General features: G+C 31.2%; 1 protein-coding gene and 1 pseudogene across 2 annotated transcripts; both read right to left on the bottom strand.

The window, feature by feature from the left end:
- Positions 1–5,485: 5,485 nt before the first annotated feature.
- LOC132636905 (protein ELF4-LIKE 3-like) lies at positions 5,486–7,690 on the bottom strand. Of its 2 annotated transcripts, none has more exons than XM_060353979.1 (2): positions 7,481–7,690; positions 5,486–6,010 (listed from the first exon to the last, which is right to left on the bottom strand). In XM_060353979.1, the coding sequence occupies exon 2, from the start codon at positions 5,986–5,988 to the stop codon at positions 5,695–5,697; it is 294 nt and encodes a 97-aa protein (XP_060209962.1). In that variant the 5' UTR covers positions 5,989–6,010; positions 7,481–7,690; the 3' UTR covers positions 5,486–5,694. The 2 variants fall into 2 exon arrangements, with proteins under 2 accessions (XP_060209962.1, XP_060209961.1); XM_060353978.1 differs by having other exon boundaries at positions 5,486–6,030; positions 7,481–7,685.
- A 7,397-nt stretch (positions 7,691–15,087) lies between these two features.
- LOC132636910 (mediator of RNA polymerase II transcription subunit 20a-like) lies at positions 15,088–18,371 on the bottom strand (annotated as a pseudogene).
- Between the last annotated feature and the right edge of the window lie 2,165 nt (positions 18,372–20,536).

Raw genomic sequence — 20,536 nt, forward strand, 5'->3', positions numbered from 1 at the left:
GCTTGGTTATAATTTTGTAAAAAATATTTGATTGTTTCAATGTATTAAAAGTGAAAAATGTGAAAATAAGATTTTAGGTGTTTTTCAAATTTCAAATACAACTTCAAGTTAAATTTGGAATTTTCATAGCCAAACACTGATTTCCAAAAAAAGTGGAAAAAAATTCCAAAAAAAAAGTGAAAAAAATTCTCATGGCCAAATGATTCCTAAGGGCTCATTTGTTTTGAAGACAAGTTATGATGAGATTAATTATGTTGGATTAGTTATACTGAGATTATTTATGTTGGATTAGTTAGTGTTTGAGTGATTGCAAAAGTTATCTTTCAAAAAGTGAAAAGAAATAGTTGTTCCCTAGAAACACTTTTAGAACCTTCGGCTAATACAAATTATTGTTATATATTAAGGGTAAAGGTGCAAATATATCTCTTAACTTTGCGATTTAGAGCAAATATATCCCTCATTAAAAAAGTAGTGTATATATACCTTTGCCGCTATAAAATAGTGCAAATATACCCATGCAGTTACACAAATAGTGCAAATATATCTTTTTCGCTAACGAATTTAAAAAAAAAAACATTTAAATTTTTTTTAATTAAAAAAATGTCATGTGCCTTTAAAAAAAATCTAGCCATTTTATTAGCAGACATATTTTTCTAAAGGCACCTGGTATTTTTTTTCAAGTGGATCGGGTCTGGTTGGTTTTAAGAAATATCTACGTGACTTTTTAAAAAAAAAATCTACCCATTTTTCAAACGAACCAAACCCAACCCATCAGAAAAAATTACGATGTGGCTTTAGAAAAATATGTCTACTCAAAAGAAATGGGTAGATATTTTTAAAGCCACATGGTATTTTTTTTAAAAAAACAAGCTAAATGATTTTTACAAAAAAATCCATTAGCAAAAAGGTATATTTACACCATTTGCAACGAAAGGGGTGTATATACATCACTTTTTAACGAGAGTTTTGCACCTTTTCCCTAGTACTAATAAAAGTGTTTTTCAAATTAACTAGCCAAGACTCAATTCGTTACTCTTTAGAAGTACTTTAACCTATAGCATTTCAAACAGTAATTATTTTCAAAATAAGTAAATTTTAGTTTTTGAATCTCTACTAGTCTGTTTGGCTAAGCGTTTAAAAAACTAGTATTACTAATGGGCCTATACTAGGGAGGTGAGGTGCTTGCCAAGCTTATAAGAAAAAAAAGTGTTTTTGATTAAAAAGCTGGAAATGTAATTTTTTTTCCAGAAGTACATTTGGAAGTCGTGGTCAAACACAATTTATTGCTATAATATTAAAAAATTGTTTCGAATTGATCAGTAAAATACAAATTGCTACTTTGCAAAAATAATTTTATTTAAAAGCATATTTTAGAAATTTAACCAAACTAACTATAAACCACACTTTTTGACTCATGATAACCCGCGCCTTATTATTTTCGTAGGTAGAAGTACCTGATGAGTAATGTGTATTTAAAAGAATAATTTCGTAACTTGATTAGTAATTTTATACGAAACATGAGTATATTTAATGGGTGAAAAAATGATTTTCACCCCTCAACTTTGTTTTAAAAATTAAAATTCTCTCTCAAATTCAAACAATAGTCATTATCCTAATTAACTTTTTAAAATTTCTATTTTATCCTTACATTGTCAACTTGTCTTTTTTCTTTTATTTCTTTAAAACATGGTAATTTTTATCTACTTAATCTATGTAACTAATTTCCTATAAGAAAATAAATACTATTTTCGAGACGGAAAAAGAAAAGTAAGAAATTCTAATTGAGCATATAACTTAATGTCGATCCATAATATAAATGAGAAGAATAAGAATTCTTTTTTTATTAATAATAATCAAAACTCTAATATCTATATTTATACAAGTAAAATAACATGTAATAATAATTTTATCAGTATATTTCAATCCATGTAATACAAACTAATTAATAAAAATAGAGATATATTTTAAAAAAATATTCCATTAATGACAACCAAAACTCGTTATATATTGACAATAGAGAATAAGAGAGAACTGAAACTTAAATATACACATATGATATGGATATATATATATGTAAAATAATAGGTAATATGTATGTATATATGCGTGTGTATACGTACATGCATGTAATATTAAAATATCAGTCATAAAAAGTACTATTAGATTTTGTGTTAAATTCATAAAAGGATTATTTTACTTATAATATGAACTTCAACAAAAATTTATAAATACATAAATACGTAGGTTAATTTTTATTTTATTTTTATATAATATAAAAAGCTATTACATAGGTGGAGGTTGAAAATGTCAAGAGTAAAATAGACATTGCATAGAATAAATGGGGGAGGATGTCTATTGTTCATAGTTGAAGGGGGAGTTTGATTTTTAAACCAAAGTTGGGGGTTGAAAATCATTTTCACCCTATATTTAATGTATACAACTGAAGAAATAAGCTTATACATATAAAATTTTATGCATGACTAGAGCCGATAAATATGAAAAATAGTCTATCAGAAGCATCTTCTTTACATCAGAAAGGTAGGATAAGTGCGTACATTCTAGTTATTTTTTTCAGACCTCACTTGTGGAATTACGCTAAGAAATATTGTTGTTGTAGACTTGTAGTAGTAGCTTAGCACATTGAAATGACATTTATTAATCCAGAAAACATATTTTAACACTATGAATGTGTTTGGTATGGGAAAAAGTTGTGAAAAATGTTCTCTATTTACTTACGTAACATCACAAAACTAGTGTGAGAAAATCACTAATTTTTCATAAAAAAATATTTTTCAAAATTTATTTTCCGTTGTACCAAGCACACCCTGTATTACGTTTCTTTAATTTGTGAACGATAATTTGATACATTCGTTCGGTGGAATGATATATATTGAAGGCTTTGTGGTACATAAATTATCGATGATTTAATACTGTGCCATAACGATTAGTTTAATTAGATCATGATTAGTCGCTAATTAAGCATGTGAATGCACTAGTGTGACAGTAGGTGAGTAGGTTAACAACGAGACAAATGCAACTGTATCCAACTAAGTGAGTGAATGGTGACATGATACGTGTAAATAATTTATCGGTCTTCATACCATTTTAGTAGTTGAAAATTAAAATTAAAATTCATAGCAATTATTAGAAAGATATATATCTTACATTTATTGCAGAGATAAATTCATGATTTGAAGTTTATGGGTTCTTAGAGATATTCTAAATTAATACTACAACAATAAATAAGTTCACAATCAAATATTTAAAAAATATTAAGTAAATTTTTTAATGAATATATACATGATATGAGCAAAAACTATTGGATTCACGGGAATCTATAACTTACCATCTAAATCCATCGCTGGTTTATCAATTAATTTAATATAAACATTAAGAGGGCGATTAAATTTTTATTCCACCAAGAAGAATAGTAAATTGATGCAATTGATTCACTTCCAATTAGTAGCGGTTCAAATTCTGTGAATTTAAAAAAATCTTAATACCTTTTTCCTTTAATGAACTCTACGTGATACGAATTAAATTAATAAAGCTGTATTTTATTTTATTTTTGAGAAGAAAATGTAGATTTCCACTTCCATATGTAATCATTTATGTTTGTAGCATGTGTCGTGTCTCTTTCTCTCTCTCTCTCTCTCTCTTTGTATGATTTTTTTTTTTTAAAGTAGCTGAATTTTGTGAACTTCAATTAAGTATCTATTATTGGTGGAGAATTAAATGACAGTCAATCATGCAAATAGTGTGACAATCAGGATTTTCATTAAGGAGATTCAAAACATAAAGAAATGAACAAAAAAAAAAACCAAAAAGACTTAATACCTATATCATATACATAAAATTTAATTTATTTTAACCTTATATTTGCGATATAATTTTTAATTATAAAGATTCAAATGAACCCTTTACGCCCCCTAACTTCGCTTTGCACGCAAGTGCATTTATGAGACCAAAAGCGACAAGGGAAAACAAATAAAAAACAAAGAGAAGAAACATAAGTAGGAAGGGGATAAGCATGTAGAAGTTCAGTTCCATTTGGGGCCCTTTGTCATGTTGTTTATAGCTGCTTTTGTTATATACTTTTTTGTTTCATATATGTCATCATCTGAATTGTTTATTTATTTCTTTCTCTATCAAAGACATCCAAGAGAATATTAAAAGAATGGGACAAACAAGATATCATTTGAAATGGGGAGTTTTTTCACTAATGTTTGAGTCAAAAGATTCATCATTCTAATAAGATTCTGAATTCGTGGTGCTATGTGATTGGCAACTAAAAAGATTTATACAAAGCTGCTTTCTTCTCCTAATGTTCTAAAGCATTGAATAAATTTCCAACAGTAGTTTTCCGAAAGAAATCAAATTTAATTTTGAATATAAGTTTGTGCTTTATACATTAATACAATAACAACATATCCAGTGAGATCCACAAATAGGGGTATGAGAGAGAAAAATATACGCATATCTTACTCCTACCTTGTGAAATAGAGAGACAAATTAGTACAATTAAATCACTTATATATTGAAAGTGCAAAAAAATTAATATAATTATAACATTTATAAAGTAAGGACTGGTAAATATCTATGATAAGCATTAACCGATAACCTGATTAGAAAAATGATAACTAATTTGCTATCATATGTTAAAATTCATGACTATTGTAAAAAAAATTATAATGTCAGTATATATATATAAAAAAAAAAAATTGGTTTTCCACGTCTGGATATCCGCTTTAGGATACTATAAATTTGAATTCGCATTGGAAAGTTCACTTTAGAAGGTAAAACGTTTCCTATACCTATTAAAGATGACTTCATTTTCGAAACTCAAACGATTTGAGTCAAATACAAAATCTCTGATCAAGAGGTATTTATTAGTCGGTCATAACTTTGGTCATGTATATAACTTAAAAAAATGACTTGAGAAAAGGAACAAAAGGGAGGTCCACAAAAGGTAATAGAAGAAACTCCATTAAAGGAGAATGATAGAGGAAATCTAAGACATCATTAGGCTTTTGACAAACTGAAAAAGTTAACTCTTTTTTTTTTTTTTTTTTTTTGCAGCATCCCTTTAACACGAAATAAAGGGATTAGCTAATTGATCGTAACTATAGACAGAAATAATAATTTGAGTCCGAAATAAAGGAGGAGTGTCGTGGTAAATTAACAACCAACATAAAACTAATCAGTTCATGATATTAACCAACACGGGTGGAGCTAATGGAAAGCAAGGAGTTTCAATTTAATCCCATTCATGGAGAATTGTAGTGTACAAATTGGGGAAAAATAATTCTTTTTTCGTTTTATATAAATTGTTGAATAGCATTGACAAATCAAACGATTCAATTATAGCGGTAAAGAGGGTTAAAAAATTGATAGGTCAAGTATTCAAATTCTAAATGTGACACTCGAGTACTTTTAAAATTACTCATATGAATTTCTAACTCCGCCAGTATTAGCAGACCCTAAGTAATCAGAAAAAAGAATTTACCAGAAAGATTAGAAGGTACATACATTCTTACTTCAATTAGATATTCAGTTACAACATTGACAATGGAGCATATTGAGGGGTGGGTTCATTATTTTTGTGGGAGATTCTTGAATAATGCTGGGGAACTAAAAGAGTACACTAATAAAAGATTCACTTTTTTCAATAATCGAGAAATCTCTAGGGCCAGTTTAAATAGGCCTACTCCTCTTGTATCCACTGGAATCTCCTTCAGATGAAGCGTCAGCAGATTTAGTGCAAGAAGTTGAAAGATCTGCATAGATATCAACTACCCTTCTGATATTGTTGTTAAGCTCTCTAATTAAACCAACATTTCTGTTCAAATTATCAGGGATTTTGGACTCATGATTCTGATTAATCTCATTGATTAATAGCCTATTTTGATCCAGTATATTCTGTACTTGACCAAAATTCTTCTGAAATGTCTGCACAACTTTGCCATCTAATTGTGTATCCCCTTCCATTTTCTCCTCTTTCAATTCAAAACTGGCCAGCAAAAGTAGATCCTAAAAAAAAAGTCCCCAAAAAAAAAAAAAGACATAGCAAACAATAATGAGGGAAGGCAAAAAAAAGAAGAAGATAGAGACAACTTTTGATGGGTTTTTTTAAGAGATAATACATATTTTCTCGCTTTGTTATTGTTTTATTTTGAACTGAGGATCTATCCGAAGTAATCTCTCTACCTCCCAAGATAGAGTTAAGGTCTGCATATAATCTACCTCTTCAGACCCCACTTGTGGGATTCCACGTATGTTATCGTTGTTGCTGTTCATATTTTCCTCCGGATATGTTTTTTTTTTTTCAAAAATACTAAAGGCACAGATAATATAGATGAATTGTTTAAGATATTTTGTGCACAAGAGACAACATCTGCACCTGATATCATGATTACTCCTCCCCCCACGCCCAACCACACCACCCAACACACATACATGAATGTGAAGGAAGAGATCATGTAAGAAACATGAAGTATGCAATTATTGATGTCATTATTATTATTATTATTTGTATTATTATCTATTTATTATTTAAGGTATGATGAGATGTAAAAAAAAAAAAAAAAGCAGATCCCATTTTCCATAAAAAGAACCTTTTTAGTGTGTACTCTCTCTGTTTATACCCAGATATGACCAGTCCAACTTTTTGGTCCACAACTCTCATATGGGTATTCTTTCAAGACACAAATTTTCTCAATAAATCCACAGATAATTGAAAAAAAAAAATCAAAAGACAAAATCCATTTCAGTATCAAACAGGCAGCTAATATAAAGCCTAGAATTAACAAAGAAGCCAAAATCAAGAATTCAAAGCTTGAATCTTTATATGGAATACTTTCATAGTTGCAGAAGCATAAATTTCCAAAAACAAATAATAACCCAGAAATGAAAAATAAAAAAACAAAGTAAAGAAGCATTATACCCAAAAGTCTGAAAATCCATTTCAAGTGTCTCTCTTTAACACATTAACATGCAATTAGACAAAAACAAAAATTTCCACTCACTAAAAGGTGTAAAAATCAAGACTTTTAAAGCTGATGAACAGATTTACTCCCTCCGTCTCAATTTATGTGGCACAGTCAGAATTTTTAAGATTCAAACTTTTAAATTTTGACCGTGAAGTCGGAAATAGAAGTTTTATGTTCTTTGAAATAGAATTTATATATTTGGAAATTATAAAATTACAATAATTAACAACTTAAAGTATTTAAAAGCCATATAAAGAAATTTTGGTTAAAGAAAAATTTGGTTGACTCTCGATCAACTGTGCCACATAAATTCAAACAAATTACCTACTTGGGAATTCATATTAACTTGCAAACTAGACCACAAAATTATTAGTAGCTCCATGTGTAAGTTTTCACAATAAATAAAGGAGAAAAGAAAAAGAAGAAGAATGAAATAATTACCATATACTACTACTAAACCTATTTATAAAGATTAGCTCCTTTTTACATACCTTGAAAATTTGTGAACATAATTCTGAATAGAGAGAGAATTGAAATAGCTGAAATGATCGGCAAATCGAATCTTTGGAGAGAGAGATAGAGAAAAGGGAAGAACACAGAGAGAAAATAGAAAGAGAGATAGATTATGAAGATTTGACAGTCTAGTTTTATTTCTTACTTATGTGATTTTTTGTTTTTGTTTCTGATGTGGTGTTTGGTATTTTCTTGGGGCTCTAAATTCACATTGATTTTTATCATATGACGCTCGAACTCCAAAACTCTGCAATCGAACCGCTCTATAACAATATCGTTCATTTTGAAAGTTTTTGACCGTTATAAAACTAAATATTATACATCTATAATAGTATTTGATATTTAAATAATAGTCATATAATATATTTTTTGTCATAAATTATCCACTATCGGAAATATATATTCATATAATATATTTTTATCATAAATAGTGTATTAAAATACAAAATATTTGGTCAAATTATCTAAACCTATTATTGATAATCTTAGAGATTTTGTTTTAATAAAGATAGTTATTTATTTTATTACCAAAAAAGAAGATAGTTGTTATAGAGGGGTAATTTTATAAAGAACGTATTGTTAGAACAATTGTTGTTGTTGATATATGTAAACAACTATTATAAAGAAGTAAAATATAACATAACAAAATTAATTTCGAAAAAAAACTTGATTGTTATAGTGAACTATGTTATATAAGGATGATGTTATAGAGAGGTCGTAGTATATAGTAGATAAGAATTTTTTTTATCTAGCTACACAGTATAACGAATTCACACCTCTATTTTGAAGCCCTGTTAATTCAGATGTGTTTTGTAAAATTCTACTTTAAGAATAAAGCATTCTTCATAGAAGATGATTCCACTCCCAAGAATCGAGCAATACTAATCATTTCACCACAACATTTGGCGATGATACAAAAAATGTATATGAAGTTGAATCATATTATATGGACAATGGAATATTAACTTTTTAAATGGTAAACACCCTCCACCTCTAATCAGAGGTTGTAGGTTCGAGTCACTAACGGAGCAAAAAGGGGGAACTCCTGGGGGAGAGGTAAAAAAAAAAAAAAAAAAACTAATCTTTGAATCTAAATTGAATTAGATCAACTCAATCTTTTAAAACTAAATTTAAATACTAAAAAAAATTACACGATAAGTACTATAAGTTGTAATTCTCTTCACGTCAATATGATGAAAAACTACACTTTAAAATGTTTGTCAACATTTATATAGTTTTGAAATTTTGAATCTCAAAAAGCGAAAAATATCATATAAATTGGATCAGAAGAAATACTAATTAATAAATACACATTCTCACATTGATTTATTGCTTAATCATAATAAATTAATATGTTTTAATGTAATCTTTGAATGCGGGTACACTTTTATCCTTAATTCAACCCCAAAATAGGTACCGGATAATGAATGAGAAAATAAAAAAACAACAAATATCATTATAGGACGAGGATAATCTTGTCATTTTAGGACAAGTAATATAATAATCCTAATATTGTCCACAGATCTTCGTTTTCGCCGAGAATATAAATTCTCTTCCACCTTAAATTATCTGAAACACTTCGAACAGCTGGCTTTACTACCAATTATATTTTGACACGTAGAGAGATTCAGCCTCGGGGAATCTATAGGCTCGGGTCCAAGCCTAACCAAATTCCAACCAATTGATTCGATGTGTGGGTCCCATTCCAGCTTGTCGAAACACGTGCTTTAATTCATTTTAAAATGTAGTCCCTGAATTCGGGGCATATGTACCGTAGGAGTGTCATTATTTTGGATCCAATTAGCAACTGCGAGGGGGTGGGGCTGGAGTTGTTGTTGTTGTTTTTTTTCAAAATAATTTCTTACCACATGTTCGGTACCGGTATTGTAGCCCGACTATTTTTTTTCATTTTAGTACTTCCTTTATGGATAATGACTTAGGAATATTTTATAGTAAATCATTAATTAGTACTTGATCAAGTGAGAAATATTTTACACTCATTAAGAACAAGTGAGCGAGAAAAGTGTTTTTAAGTAACATGGATCGTGAGTGTAAAAATATTATTTTATATAAATTATCGAGTCATGATATTTACAAGTAAGCCTCCTTACAATGTAGAAGTTGTAATTTTGAAAATAAAATAGATTATCTGCTACAACATGTAAAGGTAATCTGATTGGTATAAAACATCATTATACTGAAGGTTCTTGTAATTTAAACTCATATTTATTCACCTTATTAAATCAAATTAATTAATCATAGTAATTTCATATGATTTGTTACAGTTAATTTTTTACCTTTCATTATGTGGGGAAAAGGAAACATGTGCAAGAAAGAAAAGGGGGATGATAAAAATTGGAATACGACTTATTTGTGTGGATAACTCTCGTCTATACGATTAACGTGTCGAGTGTGATAATTGTACATTTTACAAACTAAAAACGTTTTGTTTGCACACTTTCATGATATAAATATTGAATTATATTGTTTTTTTTTTAAAGAATAATCGTGTAATTTAATTATTTGAATTGAAATATTGATTCAAATAAAAAGGTTTGATGCATTTTAGTCCATCTCGTGGTTCAAGGTCAATCAACTGAGAAATATCATCAGTCCACTCAATGTTTTGGGGATTTCAGAAGTTCTATTCGTGTATGTGTGAGACAAAGCTTTGCATCTATTATATTGAATTTACCATGTGCAAAATTTAAGGCTGTCTAATAGTACGGGATACCCCGTTCCATCCCGTTAGCTTAGTGGGATGGAACGGGCCTAGGGTTCATCCCCCTATCCCGTCCCCCCTATCCCATTAAGAAATCGTTTTGTCCCTTCTCACTAAAATCATTTTGTCCCCTGTTTCCCGCTCCGTCCACTTAATTAAATTAGAAAAATCATGTTTGTACGTTTTGATTTTGCATTTTATCAATTTAAGTTTGAAGTTTATTTTAAATTTGTGTCCATTTACTAAATTTATGTAGGCTTATATCACACTACCAACATTTTATAATTTTTTAGTTTTAAATATTAAATTGATAAAAATTTAAGAAAAATAAAAAATCCTACTAAGACCCCGGACCCGTCCTGTCTCGTCCCCTTAGTTAGTGGGATGAGACGGGCCGAGGGGTTCGTCCCGCTTATCCTGGCCCGCTAATGTCCTGGTCCACCTATTCCGTTAAGAAATCTTCACGGCTCGTCCCGTTAGACAGTCTTACAATCCTCATGATTTAGTATTTAAAGTTCTTTTTATTAAAAAAAAAAAAATCCTCTTTTATAGATCCACAGCTTGATTCCTATAACCACAGAGTATGTTATTTTCTGGTGTAATGTTAACTTGCGACTTAAGAATGACGAGCTATTAGCAAATGTGCATATTTTCTAGGATAGAATGAACTTCGTGAAGTCCTATGTTGCCAGTAAAGAAGGTAAATTTTACCAACTTGAAAATCTTAGTAATGAATCTAAGAAAGCTCAAGAGTGGAATTATCCTTTAAATAACAAAATCTCCATGCGATAACTATCATTTAATTAAGCGACTAGGCATTTCTCCTAAACTAGTTAAGTCGGCTATATGAATCGTCTATATTGCTTTCGGGCCTATTTCATTTGTTAAATAAGTCTTATATTTGCTTGCCAGATTCATTGGCAGTAATATACCATAAATAAAAGCATCACAGAATCTGGTTTTGGGATTGTGCAGGAAAAAGTACTGAACAAACAAAAAGCGATGTGTTGGTGAGAAATAGTAGGCATGACTGCAGTGGCGGATCCAGGATTTTCACTCAGGGTGTTCGGAAAAATAATTGAACCTAAATATACACTGTAATATATGTTCAGGGTGTTCAAAAATTAATATATGTACATGAACACAAAAAATTTACCCTAAATATACACTGTAATTTTTTGTACAGGGTGTTCGGGTGAACACCCTGGCCTCTTACTACATCCGCCCCTGGGCATGAGGTAAGCACGAGCCAGCTATAAGCAAAAAAGTACTCACCGTCTATGCTGCTGAAAAGTAGTAGGTATCCGGTGCAGAGGCGGATATAAATATTGAAGTTTATGAATTCATAATTAAATATTTGTATATTAGTGAAGCTCTTAATACACATACAAATCTGGTTGATTAGTTGAGTTCAGGGCAAGATGGCCCGGTTTCCACCTTGATCTTTTTATTAAAAAAGATTTCTAGTAGATACGTTTATATTAAAGTTTGCACTCTTTCTTACAAATACCTTGGTAGGAGTCAGGTCTGCGTACACTCTACGCTCCCCAGACCCTACGATGTGGGATTTCACTTGGTTGTTGTTGTTGTTGTTGTTGCACTCTTTCTTACAAATGGTCTATGGGTCAGTTGTATTTCTCATCCAATAACAACAAAAAGAAAAAATCATAGATCCATCTTTATTGGCAACTTATTAGAATAACATAATGGAATTTTAGATTCTCGAAAAATGTTTGTTTATAAGTGTGCAGTATGATGTAAAATGTTGATTAATTAATTAGTCATAAACTCGTTCTTTGAGGGCCTGTTTAGAAAGCCACCCAGGTAATTGGAATTGGGTGTAATTGGGTGTAATTATACAGTTTGACCTGTTTGTTTGACCAGGTAATTATACAGTTAGGTGGGAATTGGGTGTAATTGAGAGGGTGTAATTACACTCTCCAATTCTCAAGGGGGGGCTGAGAATTGGGTGTAATTACACTATGTAATTACAGGGTTACCTTTTAGTTTATTTCTTTTCTTTTTAAATTTATTTTTATCTTATTTTAATTTATTTTCTTTTCTAATTTATCTTTTATTTCTATTATTTAATTTATTTTTTATTTTACTTTTTAAATATTTTTTATAGTATTTATATTTCATTTCCTTTCTTCCCATTCCAACCTTTACTTCTTGTGGTTCCATGTAATTGCTCCTATTTTTTTTAATTTTTAATTTTATTCATTTAGCATAACCGTGTTAATATTCTAATTTTTGAAACTATATCTCTTAATATTAGAAAGAATGAGTCATTAACAAACTTAACATATAATGGTACGTTGTTGAAATAGAATTTCGTTGTGAATAAGGTTATAGACTTATATTTTCCCTTTCTTTTGAATTATAGGAGTATTTACTTATGTTACGTTGAAACTTACTTATGTAACGTTGGAATTTGACATAAGAGTATTATGTTTTTTTTCTTTTGGATTTTGAATTTGGGTTATATTTTTTATTTTAAAAATATTTGCTTTAGTACTATTGACTTGTTATTTCACATTGCATGTTGTTCATTTTTCACTTACGATTGATAGAATTATTGTCAAACATTTGAATAATGTTATGGCATTAAATTTATAAATATTCTTTTTTTGTCAAACATCCAATCCCATGATGTTCTCACAAAAAAGGTATGCTTTTAAGTTTTATAATCAATTAAAATAAAAATATTATGAATTTAAAATTATATATCAATTATTTTTCACAATATTAGTTACAAATATATGATTATTAAATAATGTATTTTTAAGAAACAATGTATTATTAAATAACTAATTTAATATCATTTATAAAGGCACATATTTTTTAAATATTAATTTTAATTTTTTTATAATCAAATGTTATTTCTAAATTAAACTAACTGTGTAATTACACTTGTGCGACCAAACAGCACGCTTGTAATTACACTGTAATTACATTATGACAAACAAACAGGTCATTGTAATTACAATACTGTGTAATTACTAGGTTGTGTAATTACTAGGGTAGTAATTACACCAATTCCAATTACCAGGTGGCTTTCCAAACAGGCTCTGAAAGTTATGATCGTTAAAATCTGTATTTTCTAACTATCAAATGAAGCTTTCAAGCTAAAGTAATAACGAGCTAAGTAATATATACCGTTAGTGTAAATAATTTTACACTATCAAGTCTTTTTTTATTATTATAGCAGGTAACGTATTTTATTTTCAAGATTTCAAATTTCATTTAAAAATATCTACTAGTAAATTTCTTTGAGCACTTAATAGTGTAAAATATTATTTCCATGACCATATATAAAACTTAAATTCTTTTCTATATTAGCACAAAGTTGATAATGTATTTGATAGAAGATTTCCTTCATTACCCAAACCGAAAAATCAAGTCTTGGACATTTTCGACCCATAAAATATTAAATGGAAGCTTTTAGTACTATTGACCAAATACAACACGAAGACAACGCAATCTTCTAAAAGAAACATAAATGAGAAAGACATATTATATAGAATGAATAACAATAACCTATTTTTCTAAAAGAGCTTAACTCCATGCACTAATGATATGATTTCGTCGCATCATCAGGTTAAAATGACCTATATATCTTCAAGTATTTTGCTGCTTCCATTTTTCTCTTTTGCGTTCGAATGACCAATTGACTTCAAAAGGAGTTGTGTTGATACTTCGACTTATCAATTACACTGGGAAAAACACAACCTATCCAGGAATCTGGACCAGAACCCACTTTCACCATATCGAACTCGATAAACCCGACTCCTGAGACAGAGAAATGCAATGAATGGATGGATTCCTTCATCATCGTAATGAAACCATCCAGCAACTGGTGGTAACAAAACCTCCTTGTTGTGGAGCTGGCCGACGATTGGGCCTGGAAACATTTGATTTGGAAGAAATGCTTTCACGAGCGGTAGAGAGAGAGGCTCTAGATCCTAATGGAAAGGAAATATTACAGTAGGGTAGTGAACCTTGTCCAATTTAACCATATGACAACTTGAATCTGGTTCCTTGTACAACATCGATACATTATAATCCATCAACAAAATTGTTTCATTGTTGTAAAACTCGATTGGACTTGGGTTTCGTCACCATTTTGATGCTTTCAATCTCAACTTCTTTCACCTTCATCCAAAAGGGATTTCTGGTATTCTCAATGCACCAAAGCTCTAAGATTTCACTCCAAGAAAAACAATTAAGTCTCAACTTTCCTTCATATGAAATCAGTTTCTTGTATTTACAATCTTCGTTTTGGGTCACTTGTTCCGGAAGTTCAAATCTTGGATACGCTTCTTCCCCATCGTAGTTTAGGACTAATACTTGATTATCAGTTGTGAGAAGATAAATCAAACCACCTGCATTAACGGGTAAACAATGAGAATCGAAAAAGACATCTTTAGAGAGTGAGATTATATTTGCTTGTCTCCATGCACAAGTCTCAGAGTCGAAGATTTCAACCAAATAATTGCCAGGTCCCAAGTGCCTAAATATAAACATATCCAAATGAAGGAATCTAATAATAATAACTACCAAAAATGGATGGAAAGAAAATTAGACTATAAAAAGAAAAGAATTTAAAAGATGTATTTTATCATTCTACCTCGTCTTGCTTTTGTTTTTCCAACCAAAAAAAAAAAAAAGAAGTTTTATCTTGGTCTATCCTGCATAAAAAGCTCACCACCCTGTTTTTTGAATTTCACCATACGTTGCCATCTCTAATGGTTAGTTTTTTAAAAAAATGGAGGAGATTACAAGATAAGGAATCTAACTCTCACCAACAAGGTAAAAAAGTTCAGATAACCAACCAACTGTACTACTAAGATTCCCCTCTAATGCTGATATAATTTTTCTGTTTCAAGTTTAATGAATGGTCAAGAAAGCTTTAATTTCCTAGAGTAATATCAATACATATGCCATATTTCCTTTTGAGCATAAACATAATAGCAGAAGAAAGCTTTACTTTCCAAAGCTTCAATCCCTACTCGTCTTGCATGGGCTTAAAAGTCCATATCATCTCTGGTACAATCCTATTTTCTTATCCTTTCTCTTCAGACAAAAGCAAACATTTTCCTTTCACATCACTCAGTAAAAGGAAAAGAAATTACACTGATCTGAAACCATAGTAGCTCTAACCTTGCTCTATATTGAGATTCTAGTTTTAGTTGCAAGTAAATAAGAAGTAGCTATATATCGACATCACGCTCTATGTGCATATTCCCGATCTGTTTTTGAACATAAAGAATATAACAGACAATTTACAGAAGCATACTCCTGGATATCAGCAATCTCTGTGCTGCTTGAGGCCAAGGTTAAAAACGACGAAACACTTTAGCTTCTTACTATTCATATCTGTCTTGAACACCGGCTTTCTATATAACGCAGCAGTAGTAGCAGTAGCATAATGAACTGGTTTCTGGAGCTAAAGGAAAATCATTGCTTTCACTTTTTGTTGTGAGAATACAACAGGTACAAAGCTAAAATCTTACATCGTCAACAGAACATTAGGCTACAATATAATTTCTCACTGCTTGTGCTGATTGAGCAGTTGCTATCATTTGAGCCATGATGCTAGCATACTGTACAGCTGTGTGTTGTGAAGTGTATTGATCAGAGAGGCCAAACTCTAAAAAATTGGTTCAATGTGCACAAAATGACCTGGTAATGATCTTTTCCCAAGAGCTTCCGGCCATATGTCAAAGAATTCACCCATAATCTGGTGTGATTTCTCCCATGAGGATATCGGAAGATACTCCATCTACAAAAGAAACACTCGTGAGGCCAGCATGCATATAACAGAAACTGCTTAAAATTTGTGGAGTACAGTTGCAATTCAACAAAAGTTAAACAAAAGCATTGGAAAGTTTAGAACACCAAATTAACAATGCATACTGATAAGATAATCATTGTCTCCATCAGCATTTTGAGAACCTGAATAGATCAAAACAACAACATAGCTCCCACACAGCGTCACATACCTAAAGCACGCTGCTACCAGAGACACCACCAACTATTGACTTGATTCTATCCATTCCATTGCACTCTTTTTTTTTCCCATCTCTTCGTGTAGCATTATATAGCTCAATTCACTGGAATTACTCAGATCCAAGATAGAATCTGGTGGAGTGGCCACAGTCTTGGGAGTTTTCTCAGTAAAAACAGCATACCATATGCTACATTTTGTTAACAATTTGAATACTCAATGGCCATGGAGACAAATATGGAAGGCTAACTTTCCATGCAAGGTAGCCTGCTTTGTCTGGTTAGTAGCAAGGCAGGAATGCTTGACACTGGACAAGTTGCAGAAAAGGGGAATGCAACTATGTTCCATCTGCTCACTTTGTGGGAGAACTGCGGAAACAAATACTCATCTGTTTATGCATTATCGATTACTACACAACTATGGGATATTTTTCTTGCTATGATAGGCTTGAATTGGACAATGCCAATGAACCCACTGGATTTGCTCTCCAGTTGGAACAGAAGAAGGGGATCAAAGGAGCAAAAGAGAAGATGGAGTTTAATCCCTGGCTGCATTTGGTGGATTGTTTGTAAGGAAAGGAATTCAAGATGTTTTGAAAACAAAAGCAATCCAATTCAAAAGATGAAACTCAGTTGCATTGTGCTTTTTTATTTTTGGTGTAAACAAGAGTACGTAGAAGACACAGAGTCTCTACTACAAGTTTTAGAGTCTCTTTAGACTAGTAGACAGTTTTTTTTTTCTAGCTTACTAGTCTTCATGTTTCTTCCCCTCTGTAATTATGGCTTAACGGCCCTTTTTGTGAATCAATACAAACTTGTTACCATTTCAAAAAAAAAAAAAAGGACACAAGTAGTAATTACTTTTCTAGATGAAGCGCAATAAATGAATTCCTCTCCATGCAGAACAACAAGCATAATAGATCACAGAAATCCTACATGGCTATGTTCCATAAAAGGCTTAACCACATAACAAGCATCGAACTGAGAATAAATATATGAAGTTATTTCATACCTCCATAACTATTCCCCTCAAATTCTCAGAGTGGGTTGGAACAACTTTTCCCACTCGCAGCTGTAAGTCACCAAGTTGATACTGAAACCCCTATATAAGTCAAATACTTTAATGAGTATTATGAAGCAGTGCTAAGTAATTCCTGTTTTAGAATTCTGAAGGACGAGCCAAACCAAGGCAAGCAGTGGCAAGCATGGAAAATATCTTCTAAGAGTCACGACAGGGAACAGACAACTTCACCTGCAACGTATAATGTTTTTGGTATTGCAAGGAATAAGCTTGGCCAGTTCCAATGAATGAGTCCTGTTTGAAAAAAGTATAGTTGGCCAATGGCCACCCAAGTGGATGACACAATTCTATAAGAACTGAAGCTTTATTTTATTACGGCTTTATGATTCGAGGAACTGATATGCGATATGTAGTCCGTTAAACAGTAATCATCTTGAAGCTCTTCAATCTTCACTTTTTTTATAAGGTAAAAGCTATGTTAAAGTGGGGAAGTTCTTCAAACTTCAGAAAGCATTGAAGCACAATAAATACGGATAATATCCCTCATAGACAGTTAAATTTACAAAGTCAAGACTGTGGCTGGTGCTAAATAAGTTAATCATCCTACTGCAGTAAGAACAATAATACGAACCTCAAAATTAAGTGCAACCCTCGTTTTGTAAGACTGCAGCTTCTCCATTATCGTCTGAATTGATGATTCTGCTTCTAAGATCATCCGTTGCCCTCTAATTACAAAGTAATACTTGTTGGGCTGTTCTTGAAGTGAAATCCCCAAAAAATCTCGGGGAAACTCCACTGCATTTGCTTGTTCTGTTTAAGACACTACACAAAAACAAAAAAAAAAAAAAAAAGAAAAACACTCCACAATCAAATCTTCTATGAAGGTGCAAAAGTACTCACAGAGATCCCATGCAAGATTGCCCCCAGCGCATTAGTTTAGTGGTAAGAGGGCAGTGCGTGATGTGTGAGTTAGATGCATGTCACATGTTCAAAGCCGCCGCAGACAAAAGCCAAGATTCTAAATGGAAAAGTAGAGGGACGGGGCCCATTATACATTTTAGCTCAATTCACTGAACAAACAAAAAGCGATGTGTTGGTGAGAAATAGTAGGCACGAGGTAAGCACGAGCCAGCTATAAGCAAAAAAGTACTCACCGTCTATGCTGCTGAAAAGTAGTAGGTATCCGGTGCAGAGGCAGATATAAATATTTAAGTTTATGAATTCACAATTAAATATCTGTATATTAGTGAATCTCTTAATATACATACAAATCTGGTTGATTAGTCTAGTTTAGGGCAAGATGGCCCGGTTTCCACCTTGATCTTTTTTAGAAAAAAAGATTTCTAGTAGATACGTTTATATTAAAGTTTGCACTCTTTCTTACAAATGGTCTATGGGTCAGTTGTATTTCTCATCCAATAACAACAAAAAGAAAAAATCATAGATCCATCTTTATTGGCAACTTATTAGAATAACATAATGGAATTTTAGATTCTGGAAAAATGTTTGTTTATGAGTGTGCAGTATGATGTAAAATGTTGATTAATTAATTAGTCATAAACACGTTCTTTGAAAGTTATGATCGTTAAAATCTGTATTTGCTAACTATCAAATGAAGCTTTCAAGCTAAAGTAATAACGAGTTAAGTAATATATATACCGTTAGTGTAAATAATTTTACACTATCAAGTCTTTTTTATTATTATAGCAGGTAACGTATTTTATTTTCAAGATTTCAAATTTCATTTAAAAATATCTACTAGTAAATTTCTTTGAGCACTTAAAGTGTAAAATATTATTTCCATTGACGATATATAAAACTTAAATTCTTTTCTATATTAGCACATATTTGACATTAATGTATTTGATAGAAGTTTTCCTTCATTACCCAAACCGAAAAATCAAGTCTTGGAACGGGCCTAGAGTTCATCCCCCTATCCCGTCCCCCCTATCCTATTAAGAAATCGTTTTGTCCCTTCTCACTAAAATCATTTTGTCCCCCGTTTCCCGCCCCGTCCACTTAATTAAATTAGAAAAATCATGTTTGTACGTTTTGATTTTGCATTTTATCAATTTAAGTTTGAAGTTTATTTTAAATTTGTGTCCATTTACTAAATTTATGTAGGCTTATATCACACTACCAACATTTTATAATTTTTAGTTTTAAATATTAAATTGATAAAAATTTAAGAAAAATAAAAAATCCTACTAAGACCCTGGACCCGTCCCGTCTCGTCCCCTTAGTTAGTGGGATGAGACGGGCCGAGGGGTTCGTCCCGCTTATCCTGGCCCGCTAATGTCTTGGTCCCCCTATTCCGTTAAGAAATCTTCACGGCTCGTCCCGTTAGACAGTCTTACAATCCTCATGATTTAGTATTTAAAGTTCTTTTTATTAAAAAAAAAAATTCCTCTTTTATAAATCCACAGCTTGATTCCTATAACCACAGAGTATGCTATTTTCTGGTGTAATGTTAACTTGCGACTTAAGAATGACGAGCTATTAGCAAATGTGCATATTTTCTAGGATAGAATGAACTTCGTGAAGTCCTATGTTGCCAGTAAAGAAGGTAAATTTTACCAACTTGAAAATCTTAGTAATGAATCTAAGAAAGCTCAAGAGTGGAATTATCCTTTAAATATCAAAATCTCCATGCGATAGCTATCATTTAATTAAGCGACTAGGCATTTCTCCTAAACTAGTTAAGTCGGCTATATGAATCGTCTATATTGCTTTCGGGCCTATTTCATTTGTTAAATAAGTCTTATATTTGCTTGCCAGATTCATTGGCAGTAATATACAATAAATAAAAGCATCACAGAATCTGGTTTTGGGATTGTGCAGGAAAAAGTACTGAACAAACAAAAAGCGATGTGTTGGTGAGAAATAGTAGGCACGAGGTAAGCACGAGCCAGCTATAAGCAAAAAAGTACTCACCGTCTATGCTGCTGAAAAGTAGTAGGTATCCGGTGCAGAGGCAGATATAAATATTTAAGTTTATGAATTCACAATTAAATATCTGTATATTAGTGAATCTCTTAATATACATACAAATCTGGTTGATTAGTCTAGTTTAGGGCAAGATGGCCCGGTTTCCACCTTGATCTTTTTTAGAAAAAAAGATTTCTAGTAGATACGTTTATATTAAAGTTTGCACTCTTTCTTACAAATGGTCTATGGGTCAGTTGTATTTCTCATCCAATAACAACAAAAAGAAAAAAATCATAGATCCATCTTTATTGGCAACTTATTAGAATAACATAATGGAATTTTAGATTCTGGAAA

Source organism: Lycium barbarum, chromosome 4 (genome assembly GCF_019175385.1).
Source record: "Lycium barbarum isolate Lr01 chromosome 4, ASM1917538v2, whole genome shotgun sequence".
Classification (NCBI taxonomy): domain Eukaryota; kingdom Viridiplantae; phylum Streptophyta; class Magnoliopsida; order Solanales; family Solanaceae; genus Lycium; species Lycium barbarum.

What these genes read in the sequence shown, in the direction of transcription:
- LOC132636905 (XM_060353979.1), bottom strand. Translation starts at nt 5,988, where the DNA reads ATGGAAGGGGATACACAATTAGATGGCAAAGTTGTGCAGACATTTCAG.